Here is a 12,054-nt window from a genome sequence, read left to right as displayed (position 1 = left end):
CAAAGTGTGCTGTTGTCACGTTTGATATTTTGTTATGTAATGCAATAACTCTCATACACTTTTAGGCTAAGGGTTTTTAAGAGTTCAAGTGTCTTTTTATCTTGACCTTTTGAGGTCACTGTATGAAAATATGTTAATCAAACAGACAAATAATCAAACTACTGTAAAAAGGGCTTCTTTCAGAAACTTAAAAAATTCTAAGATATTTTGAAGCTGCAGATATTCCATACATTAAATAGCATATATGAATGGTATATAATAGTCTATAGCAAATGATTCACATTAAAGGGATACTCCACTTTAAAATGAAAATTCTGTCATCATATACTCACCCTCATGTTGTTTCAAACCTGTATGAATTTCTTTCTTCTGCTGAACAGAAAGGAAGATATTTAGAAGAATGTCAGTAACCAGACAGTTTCTGGTCTCATTGACTTCCATAGTAGGAAAAAATATATACTATGGAAGTCAATGAGACCAGAAACTGTCTGGTTACTGATATTCTTCTAAATATCTTCCTTTCTGTTCAGCAGAAGAACGTAATTCATAAAGGATTGAAACAACATGAGGGTGAGTATTATGATGACAGAATTTTCATTTTAAAGTGGAGTATCCCTTTAACTCTTCTCATCTCATCAACAGCGCCCCCGTGTGTTGATTTCCTTGATCAGCAGCAGCATATCCGATTCTCACCTGTTATCTGCCTGCATCTCAATACCATCGTAAATGCCAAGTTCTTAATACTGATGCATTGTAGATTATAGTTTGTTTTTTGTTTTTGTGTGTTATGAATGATGTGACAATATTAACTAACTTAATTCTGACTTATATGATCATTTCTGTGCATGATTTCTCAGATAATTTTTCATGACATAAATTAGATAACACTCTCTGTATACACCAATTTACCTTACTTTTAAAATAATGTAAAGATTGGTAACACATTACAATAAATTCCCACTAGGGAACATTAGTTAATGCATTAACTAACATGAACAAACAATGAGAAATGTGGTTGTTACAGTATTTATTAATCTTTGTTAACGTTGTTCAATAAAAATACTGTTCATTGTTAGTTCATGTTAGCTCAAGTCAATGAAAATAAATGTCACCGGACGTATCACTAAGCACAAGCAGCATGTGCTAATGGCTTCTGTGCGTAAGATGCCATGCCATTTAATGGTAATGCCGCCACTGGGCAATGCTAATAACACACAAACAGAAGGAGCGAGCTCTAAATCATCTGCTCTAGTTCAACAGCAAGTCTTATCTATGTTTGAACTCCTATTACACAGTAACAGTACAGTCAATAAAACGCACTAGCACATCTCTCTCTGTGAGAGTAACACTACATGTGTGGCCTAGGTCGAAGTTTGTCCAGTCATGTGACTAGATATCTATATCCTTATTCATGAAGTGAAAGCTGTATTTCATGTCATAGTTTATTGGAACTATAGTGTCTGTTATGACGGAGAACTACTCTAACTAGTCTTTGTCTAACAGAGCAATAGATCGCTCCTGTATTTCACCAGCAGAACGGGAGTCATCGCAGAAATCATGTGAGTTACTTCTGCTTTTGAAACACTTTTCAGAATAACAGGAAAAGAATAGTCGACACTTACAGTACTTGGAAAGACATTCTGCCTTTTAATGTTTAGGTAATATGAGGTTTTATTATTATTATTATTATTATTATTATTTGGTAATATGAGTCGGCCACTGTTCATGCTAAGAGTTTAAACTTAACTAAAAGTTTTAAATTTGTATTTAAACAAGATTGTTTAATTTTTATTAAATGTCATTTACCTAAACCAATAAAACCGATCACAGAAAAACATATTAGTAATTATCTCTTTAAAAATAAGTCATTAACAGACATATTAAACGCATGTTTTGTTCTGTGAGACAAGCTAATGGTTAATTGTTGTAAAATTTTATGAATCATTAAAATTATTTAAAAATAAATTGGAAAAATAGTGTATTTTAAACAAAGGCAAAGTGTATTGCAGACAAAGGTCCTAGAATTAGGTCAAATCTTGCAAAATGATGGAGCAAAAATCATTTTTCTGTTGATAGGGGAAGTGTTTTTAGGTCACTGGTGTGTGATAAATCTTATCTGTCGATGTTCAGATAGATACTTTTTTTAGGACACAACATCTTATATAATAACAATAAAACAATATTGATAATTACCCTGAAAATAATGCCCACTTTTATTAAAGTAAGTGGGTTAGTTTATGTTTTGATCAAGTGTTACAGAATTGAATCATCTGAGCTGTTTTCATTCAGCTTCCATTTGATTCATTCATACATTCATGCTGTGCTCTAAACCCTTGCTCATTCTTTCTCATTTTTACTCTCTCTATCTTTCTCTCAGGGAGGAATGTCAGAATGGAATTTCCTTGGATTTGTTCCTGCATTGCTCTCTTGTTCCTGCTGTGAGTAATGCCTGCATTTGTCCAGACAGAACTCTCTTCCCTCAGGATTTAACATCCAACACTTTTGTGTTACAAAAGCATACTGATGCTGCTACACTATTAGATAAGAATTGTCACGATTACATGAATACAATTTTTGCAGCTACTTAATCAGTTTGTGTGAACTGCTGCCTAAATACTGTTTGATGCCACTGCAAGTTCCCTACTACTTTATTAGAATATTGCATCATTAGACTTCTCTCAGAGTGTATTTGTAATGGGGTTTATTTTCTTTGTGTTTCAGGTCTGCATTGTGTTTCTGCTTTCATTTGTACAGCGCAGAGCGAAGGCTCAGCCCTTTGAGGATCGCTTTCCGTATCTCAGGGGTCGATTTGGCATTGTGGTGTGAGTGATCTTGAAACAAAATCTGAAGTTCTGCATTTAATATTCATCTGTGTTTTTAGTTGTCTAAAGACTTTTTGTTTGTGTGTGTATTTTCCTTTGCAGTCCATTGGATTTCATTGGCAATCTAAGTAACCGATGGTCTTATGGTTTTGCATTTGGTGCTATTGCTCCCAGTGTGATTCAGCTTTTCTCTGAGTCCTACACACCATTTAATGTGCCTAACTGGGCTAAAGGTAGTTTAATTATAACAATGCAAATATTTTATATTTGTTATACACTACCGTTCAAAGGTTTGAAAGAAATGGATGCATTAAATTGATCAAAAGTGACAGTAAACACATTTATAATGTAACAAAATGACGTAATGTTACTTAAAAGAAAGTTACAGTTGATCTATATGTGCATTTCTTGCAGCTATTTTGTACCTGGTAGGAGCGATAGAAGTTGGCGTGGCGTACCTGCCATTCTTTGCTTGTCTGTCAACGCCACACCGAGTACTAGGAGGGGCTTTAGGTCTTCTCTACACACTCATGTGGTACATTAAAAAAACTACTCACACACACACTGTAGATAAAACCTTTAGTCTGAAATCTTGGCCTAGCTCACTACTCCTCTGTTTGTACTTGTAGCTGTAGGATTTTGTATTGTGTGTTGAACTGACTGTTGACTATTCTGTGGGTTTCAGGCTCATTGTGAGACTGTATGCCACGATAAGCTGTCCCTCTGGAAGGGTTGGTGAATATTATTAATGATTAACTTTCATTTATTAATTATTAACTTTATATTATTACGTTTATGTTTGCATGTTAAGATTATTATCCCTCAGTATACAAAGCATGCAATGGTGTCTTTGAATGAATACAATTGATATAGCATTGTAGTTGTAGGGATAGTGGATAATTAAAACACATTTTGCTGGTTGCAGCTTTTAGGTTCTCACGAGAAATTGATCATTCTGTGGCCGTTCTTCCTGTGCCTGCTTTTCCTCCTGGGACGGTTTGTGTATATCATTGTGAAGGCAGTAAGAATCCACCTGCAGCTACAAGCTGATGAGGTCAGATCATGAGACAGTCTTGTTGGAATAAATTTTATGTTAATAATTTACAATAAGGTTCAATTCGTTGGCATTAGATAATAAAGTAGCCTACTTTTACAGCATTTATTAATAATAAAGGTTCTTTATTAGCATATGGTTTCATGAAGAACCTTTAACCCTCTGGGGTCTGAGATGTTTTCTGGGCCCTGGAGGTGTTCTGACATGCTCTGACATTTGTGCTTATTTCTGTTACTTGTGACATTTTCATGGCTAAAGTCTGATTACACTGTATTCAGCACAAACTCTTCTACAATAATATGTCAGCAGCATGTATGTAAAAGTTTGTAGTTTTGAGCGTGGTTCAGTGAAAATTGTCACTGAAATAAGGTCATGAAACGCATACTGATTATTTCTTCACAAGACTTTTGAAAATTGCATCACGTAGCCTAGAATATTTGCTCCAAAACTATGTGAAAATCATCCTGACAACTCATTCAGATAAAACAATATATCGATTTTAAATTTGTAAGACATGTTTTGTGTAAGAAAGCTCTATGCGAGGAGGCGTGAACACATCATGAATATTAATGTCTTTCACACCTGAGAAAGACAAAGACCCTCCCATAATGGCCCTATCAGGGGCTATCAGGCCCTATCATTCTGAGCAACCTTGCACAAAGAATGAGGAGATTTAAAAAAGAATGGCTTTTTGATTGTTTGGATTTATATACAACATAACATAATCCAAAGATACACAACAAAGGACAAAAAAGCACATTATTGAAAACAATGATCCAAAGACAGAGACTTGAACAGTCACACGCCTTTGTGCCATTCATGGAACCTTTCCTTTGCACAAATGTTTTTTTATAGTGGAAAAAAGGTTATTTAGGTTATTAAAATGTTCTTCACACTAAGAAAAAAAAGGTTATTTTATGTAAGATCTGTTTCACTGAAACGTTCTTTATTTAACCAAAAATGATTATTCTATGACACTTTTTGGAACCATTTTTAAGAGTGTTAATTTCTACATAAGCACTACATTTTTAACATTTTAACTCTTTCCCCACCATTGATGGAAATTTCCGGCTTTTTCACTGTTATATGGTAGGGGGGGCTATTACACATCTTCTGAAGGAATACTGAATGAATCTCCTGATCAAAACACATCACATATCGATATAACATGTTATTATATGCATATAGGTCTATAAAATAACTCGATCAAAAACAATTGTTGATTAAAAAACAAAATTGCATGAAGCTGAAGCTACAACAAAACTTTTTTTGTTTTGTTTTAATTCTTTAAAAGCCGAGGGTATGTTCTTTCTTTTAATATATTGCATGTTCAGATATTCATACAACTACTTGTGAAAATGATCAAAAATGCTGGCGGTGGCTGGCAACTTTTTTTTTTAAAACACTGGCCGGGAAAGAGTTAAGTTGTATAAATGAACATTAGTATGTAGTCTATAATAAACGAATATGAATTAAGATTAAACAATAGTATGTTTATCAATTAACAATAGTAAATAAATAAATGTTTCTCTGATAAATAGAATGAGGAGGATCTACAATTCCATCAGTTCAGATATGTACAGACTCTACTGAAACGCCCCTCTGAACAGTAAGCACTCATCCAACATGAACATGCATTTATCACTGTACTGTATTCAAACCAATCAGCCGATACTCATTCTTCTATTGTCCCTCAGGCCGGAAGAAAAGAGTTGGTTCAGAAGAAAAGTGTATGACTGGGATCCTCACTTTAAATTCCCTAACAGAATGATTGGCACAAGCATTATCTCTTTGATTGGTTTGTACATGGTCAGTTGGCACTCACTTGCGGACATGCATTATTGTTTTTTGATTAGTAACTTCAGACAATGCAAATGTGTTTGCCTATTTACAGATGACCCTAGCAGACTACAGCTTGAGTGACTACACCTTTGACAAACTAGATGCTTTGAAGGACTCACTTGCAGAGATAGCATCATCCTGCAATCAAACAGACAACATTTTCACATCCCTCATTCCCAGAATGAATGAGTTCAGCATTGTTGCACGAAGTAAGATTTTTTCTTTTTCTCTTGTCTTTTTGTTTATATTTACAGTCTCTGTACATATGACAATACTATTCAAATATTTGGAGTCAGTAAGATATTTTTAAAAAGAATGTCATGCTTTAATTCAGAAAAGATGCATTAAAATGATCAAAAGCTACAGTAAAGACTTGTTTCAAACTTTCTATTTATTGAAGAAAAAATCACAATCACAATTTCCACAGAAATATTAAGCAGCACAACTGTTTTCAACATTGATAATAAGAAGAAATGTTTCTTGAGCACCAAACCAGCATATTATAAGGATCACTAAGTGACACTAAAGACTGGTGTATAATGTCTTCTGAAAATTCAGCTTTGGCATTACAAGAGTAAAATAGAAAACAATTATTTTGAATTGTAATAATGTTCTACAATATTACTGATTTTACTGTATTTACTGTATTATTTATTTAAAAAATGCAGCCTTGGTGAGCATGAGACATCTTTTAAAAACATTAAAAACTCTTACTGACTACAAAATTTTGAACAGTAGTGATATAGACAGATAGATAGATAGATCTATAGTTATTTAATATTTAATATTTTTGTATTAGGGTCGTGGCTGGCGACAACCATTTTTTCCACTCTGACATCTGTTACTTACACGTTTCATGTGCTAGTCTGTTACAGGTATGCTTGCTTAAGCAGGTTTTATATATAAAATTCAACACTATAGCAATTTTATTAATTTAAAAAAAAACTTGAAACAATGAGCTGCATTTATGACTGCAGGAAACATATAAAGAGGTTGTGGAGGGGGCAAAAAACTTTTCTTCCTGAGAAGTTCCATAAACCAAGTCCTGCAGTCAGCGTGGTAAGTAAAGATTTGTGAAGGGATTCATAGGGTCTCCTCTAAGATTGAGGTTAAAACGTCATTAAATAGACAAACTCTGTGGCATTTTGGCGGCTCATCATTATACCGAATGCTTTTCTCTCTCAGGCTGCTATAACAAGATATTCAGGCTGGCAGATTGCCTTCACTCTGTGGGGTATGTAAAACTCTTTAAAATTTGAACTGTGTTATTCAGATTCCATGTATTGATATTCTTGTGACCTCATATCCTGGCCTCAGAAAATGTGGTGAGATCAGCTTATAAATGTTATCTTCTGTTCAGAGAGGTCATTAGCTTCACGGGCATCTGTCCCTTGGCATACATTGCTATTTTCCTATTTTTAGTCAGTGTGACTCAAATATATGGAATAATTTGAAGACATGGTTTGCTGCATTGCTTAAAATTATTTTTTGTTTCTGCAGGGTTTCTGATAGTTCACTTTGTGCAGTTCCTTTTTGCCTTAATGTTTGTGTATGGAGTTGTTCTACCAATCCAGAAGGGGCAATTTCTCAGCTGGCTTTCTAGTGTTGGCGTCATTTTGTGAGTTCTGACATTTCAAGTCCACATTATTTTCATAAGCATAATCATTAGGCCATTTTTTGAATTTGCTTGACAACATTATAAACTTCTTTTCAAAAGTTTGGGGTCAGTAAGTTTTTTTTAGTATAATAACTTTTCTATTTTAATATATATAAAAAAAATGGCAAAGTTGTATTTTCAGCATCATTACTTCAGTCTTCAGTGTCATGATCCTTCAGATCCTTCAATCTAATATGCTAATTTGATGCTCAAGAAACATTTCTCATTATCATAAATGTTGAAAACAGTTGTGCTGCTTCTTATGTTTGTGGAGTTGAAAATTCAAAACAACAGTGTTTATTTGAAATAGTTAGAAAAGTATCATTATAAATTTACTTTACTGTCAGTTTTGATTAATTTAGTGCATCTTTACGGAAAGTGTTAAGAAAATTCTTACTGACCGCAAACTTTTGAACAGTAGTGTGTTTTATAGCCAACGCCCTAACATTTTTATGAAATTCTAATAATTATCTATTAAAGATGCTGTTTAAGTAGCATTAAATTGTGTTTTTATGTAATTTCAGGCTCACAATCTTCATAGTTATAGCCTTGGTGGTAGGGCAGATTATTTTGGTCCAAGTGTTTTTCCTGCAGGACAAACTCTCACCTGAAGACAAAGAAAAGCCTCTTGCAATCAACAACAGGTGGGACCATTAAAAAGCAATTTTCATAAAATTAAAAACAAATAGAAGAGTCTATAAATATATGACCTTAAACAGTCATGATTCAATGTGGTTTCTAAAGTGCCCTGAGTGAAATATATAATTATAAATATGAAACATAAAATCTTTTTTTAAAAGATATTTCTGAAATAACTCATCTCTCTTTTGTTCTTCCACAGAAAAGCGTTCCACTGCTTTAACTACTTTTTCTTCTTCTATAATGTGATTATGGGGTTGAGCAATTGTATTTTGCGCCTTTTAAGCAGCTGCATTGTGGGTACATGGCTGGTGTCGCGCATTGATCGGACCATCATGCAGCGCGGCTATGAGTCCATGGATCCAGGTAATATGGCATATGCAGGGCTGTGCAGTGAAAACGTAAATTTCCAAATATCATTTTAGTCTTAAAGGGATAGTTCACCCAAAAATGAAAATTCTGTCATTAATTACTCATGTCGACCCTCATGTCGTTCCAAACCCGTAAGATTTTCGTTCATCTTCGGAACACAAATGAAGATATTTTTGATGAAATCTGATAGATTTCTGTCCCTCCATTGACAACTATGCAACTACCACTTTGACACTTCCAAAAGTTTATAAAGAGAACGTAAAACAAATCTATGTGAATTGAGCGGTTTAGTCAAAACATTTCTGAAGAGACTCAATCGCTTTATATGATGAACATATTTAATTTAGGCTTTTATTCACATATAAACATTCATCAACTCACACATCAGTTATGGTAAACGAAAGTTCAAGCATGTTCGCTTGACGTGCGAAAACCATTGAGGTTCATTCTCGTGTTACGCATAACGTTTGAGCTTCAGCAAGAACCAATGAGGTTCATTCTCGTGTTATGCAGCACGTTTGAGCTTCAGCAAGAACCAATGAGGTTCATTCTCGTGTTACGCAGCACATTTGAGCTTCAGCAAGAACCAATGAGGTTAATTCTCGTGTTACGCAGCACGTTTGAGCTTCAGCAAGACCCAATGAGGTTTGTTCTCGCATGTCAAGCAGGTTCAGTTGAGCTTCAGTTTATGTTTGCTGATCAATGTTTAAATGTGAATAAAAGCCTAAATTAAATCTGTTCATCATATAAAGCGATCAAGTCTTTGGACAGAAAATTTGGACTAAACAGCTCAAATCATATGGATTAGTTTTCCGATCACTTTATGAACTTTTTGAAGCGTCAAAGTGGTAGTTGCGTAGCTGTCAATGGAGGGACAGAAATCTCTCAGATTTCATCAAAAAAAATCTTCATTTGTGTTCCGAAGATGAACGAAAGTCTTAAGGGTCTTAAGGGTCTGATCGCCATGAGGATGAGTATTTTATGACAGAATTTTCATTTTTGGGTAAACTAACCCTTTAAAGTTGATAATAGGAACATGATAATTATGATGTTAATTATTTCATTATTATATATATATATATATATATATATATATTTTTTTTTAAATATATATATTATTATAATTGGGTGATGGAATATTTCCCTTACAAGCTCTAAAATGTAAGATTAATTACAGTTTTTCTGCACAATGGTTATCATTTTTTTATTATTTTTTTGCGGCAGGATATAGCACATGGATAGGGATGATATTTGCTGATCATTACCACAGCAACCCAGTTATGGTGTCTTTCTGCCATCTACTGCTGGGGAGAATAGTGGAGAAACGGGGACCTGCAGTGCCCTCTTATGCAACTTTTAGCAATAGCACAGGTAATAATAACAGATATCTGAACCAAAGCACACATTTAAAGGCACAATATGTAACTTTTTTGCTTTAAAAATAGCAAAAATCACTATATCTATGTTATATATTTTTTTTTAGTTGTGTACTTACATTATCCCGACTGTTTCCAACAACTTTCAAACAAGGAGAAATTTGTAATTTAATTCGAAGACACGTCCCGTTTCTTTATTTCCGTTTTGTCGCCGCCAATTAGAGATGCGCGGATGGGCTATTATTTCATCCGCAACCGCGTCACAAAACTCATCATCCGTCCGCCATCCATCCGCACCAACGTTTTTGACCAATTTTCAAAACCGCACCCGCCCGCCATCCGCTGATTGGTGTATACATATATTTTTCATTTGATCCACCCGCCCGAATTTAATTAAAATATTATTTTTCGTCACGTCATCCGCCCGATCAGTCCGCGGCTGTAACCGCAAACCGCACATCTCTACCGCCAATGGCGTCATATCCGCGTTGTCCCTGGTTTCCGCTCGTACTGCCATAGCAACCAGAGCCCTCTGATAGTAACCAAGGCGACTGACGTGGACAACTGTGTAGTTTGCAATGTCTATTTGCACGCTGTTGTTGTTTCGTTCAAACATTATGGACCATGGCAAGCAGACTTTGGATAAAAAAGGAGAACTAAAACGAGAATCAATATCAGCGCTGTGTTTTCGAGATGCCTAGAGCTCCCATAGACAGTATATAAACCAGAGCTCCACGTCCGAGACTTCCACCGCTCCTACATGTACTTTATTAAACAGGTGAGAACATTTACATAAAACTAATCAATGTTATATAGTTCAACAATGATAAAATGTTAGAATATGATCTGTATGTTATTCTAATGTTGATCTAGCTTACTGCTAGTCTCATACAGACAAACTAACACATACATTTCAACACATTCAAATGCAGTTTAGTGTGCTAGTTTAATGTTAGACCAAGTGAAACAGCGCTGCGTTACCTCACAAGTTTAATTTGTCTAATAAACTGACCTGTGAGTTGTAATTCTGCACTTGCGTGTAACTTAGTTCGGTAGAATGAAATGTCCATATTCCTTTTATATCCGCGGGACTCGCGTCGCGTGTGGAGCTGATAGCTGTCTCTTAGCAATCCCGACCTGCTTCATATCACAGTCATGATAAAAACATAGATGTATTCACTCATCCATAAACATTATTAGATCAGTCGGCTTGACGTTGATGACAAGATCCATAATTCTTAGCTAATGTTGCGTCATCAAACTACGCCTTTGTTATTGTAAGAGGTTAGCGACCCCTAGCGGCGAAAAATTCCATACTGTACGTTTAAATCCAATCAAATATTTTTGCCTGTCTGCTGTTTAACAGGATGTTCAGTAGGGGGCAGAGTACGTGTGCGCTGGCTGCTGTTTTACACACTGCTGAGGAACCCTGCACTCATCATGATGAGAAAGAGAAAAACACTGACACAGAACGACAACCAAGACCCGCTCCTCTTGGCCCGAACCATCACCTCACAGGCTCAACAAGCAAATGAACTGGTCAACAACAAAACTCCCGAAACAGAACCAACACAGTTAGACATCTGAAAGAACTTTAGCTCTTGAAACTGGTTCCTGGAAAGCAGATCAGTGTCAGGGTGTCTATCTGTGTGAAGACAGAGAGCATGTTTCAAAACTGAAGATTGTGTCTGAAACTCCACTGTATATGCTGTTGCACTACTGACAAAAGAGACTTCTGTCTTTTTGATACAAAGAACCAAAATGATTGATGACTCATCTGCATGTCAAATTGTTTTGACTAATAAAATGTTCTCTAGAATGAGAACGTTCCGTTAATGTGTAACGAACTCAATTTTATCAGCAAACTGGACTGAGAAAATGCTAGATTCCGTCGTATTTACAGAGTTAATGTTTTTCATGAGCTTCTGTAACAAATTTTAATGTTTGATTGAAGGCGTTTTGGTCAAATAGTATTTTGTAATAAAAATATGAAATATTTGTTTTGGTGAATTAACATTATGGTGTATGTCACAAAAAATTACAAATAAATAAATAAATAGCCTATTAAATCAAATACCACCTTAGTACTTTTTGGTAAGTTTTGAAAGTCTAAGTCCATGAATATTATTTTACTATAATAAGTATTCACTTATCTGAATATTTTTTTTCTGAAGCTTAAGCTTTTTCTCCACTGATTCCTTACTGAATAGTTTTTAAGTTTAGTTAGTCAGAGGCTGGTGTGTGAGCACATGACTGTCATCACCCTGAATTCTCACAGCATGAGTTTTATTT

General features: G+C 34.9%; 1 protein-coding gene across 2 annotated transcripts; it reads left to right on the top strand.

The window, feature by feature from the left end:
* The first annotated feature begins 1,340 nt into the window (after positions 1 to 1,340).
* stra6l (STRA6-like) lies at positions 1,341 to 11,833 on the top strand. Of its 2 annotated transcripts, none has more exons than XM_084403303.1 (18): positions 1,341 to 1,559; positions 2,378 to 2,438; positions 2,722 to 2,822; positions 2,925 to 3,055; positions 3,237 to 3,357; positions 3,508 to 3,553; positions 3,748 to 3,876; positions 5,418 to 5,485; positions 5,574 to 5,685; positions 5,771 to 5,927; positions 6,518 to 6,593; positions 6,696 to 6,777; positions 6,904 to 6,952; positions 7,219 to 7,336; positions 7,900 to 8,019; positions 8,217 to 8,380; positions 9,611 to 9,757; positions 11,129 to 11,833. In XM_084403303.1, coding segments are annotated over exons 1-18 (1,905 nt in total). In that variant the 5' UTR covers positions 1,341 to 1,557; the 3' UTR covers positions 11,350 to 11,833. The 2 variants fall into 2 exon arrangements, with proteins under 2 accessions (XP_084259429.1, XP_084259428.1); XM_084403302.1 differs by lacking the exon at positions 1,341 to 1,559 and adding an exon at positions 1,579 to 1,658 and having other exon boundaries at positions 11,129 to 11,794.
* The last annotated feature ends 221 nt before the right edge of the window (positions 11,834 to 12,054 follow it).

Source organism: Rutilus rutilus (genome assembly GCF_951802725.1).
Source record: "Rutilus rutilus genome assembly, chromosome: 2".
NCBI lineage: Eukaryota > Metazoa > Chordata > Actinopteri > Cypriniformes > Leuciscidae > Rutilus > Rutilus rutilus.
The sequence above is the reverse complement of the archived record's forward strand: the minus strand, read 5'-3'. Positions and strand labels throughout refer to the sequence as shown.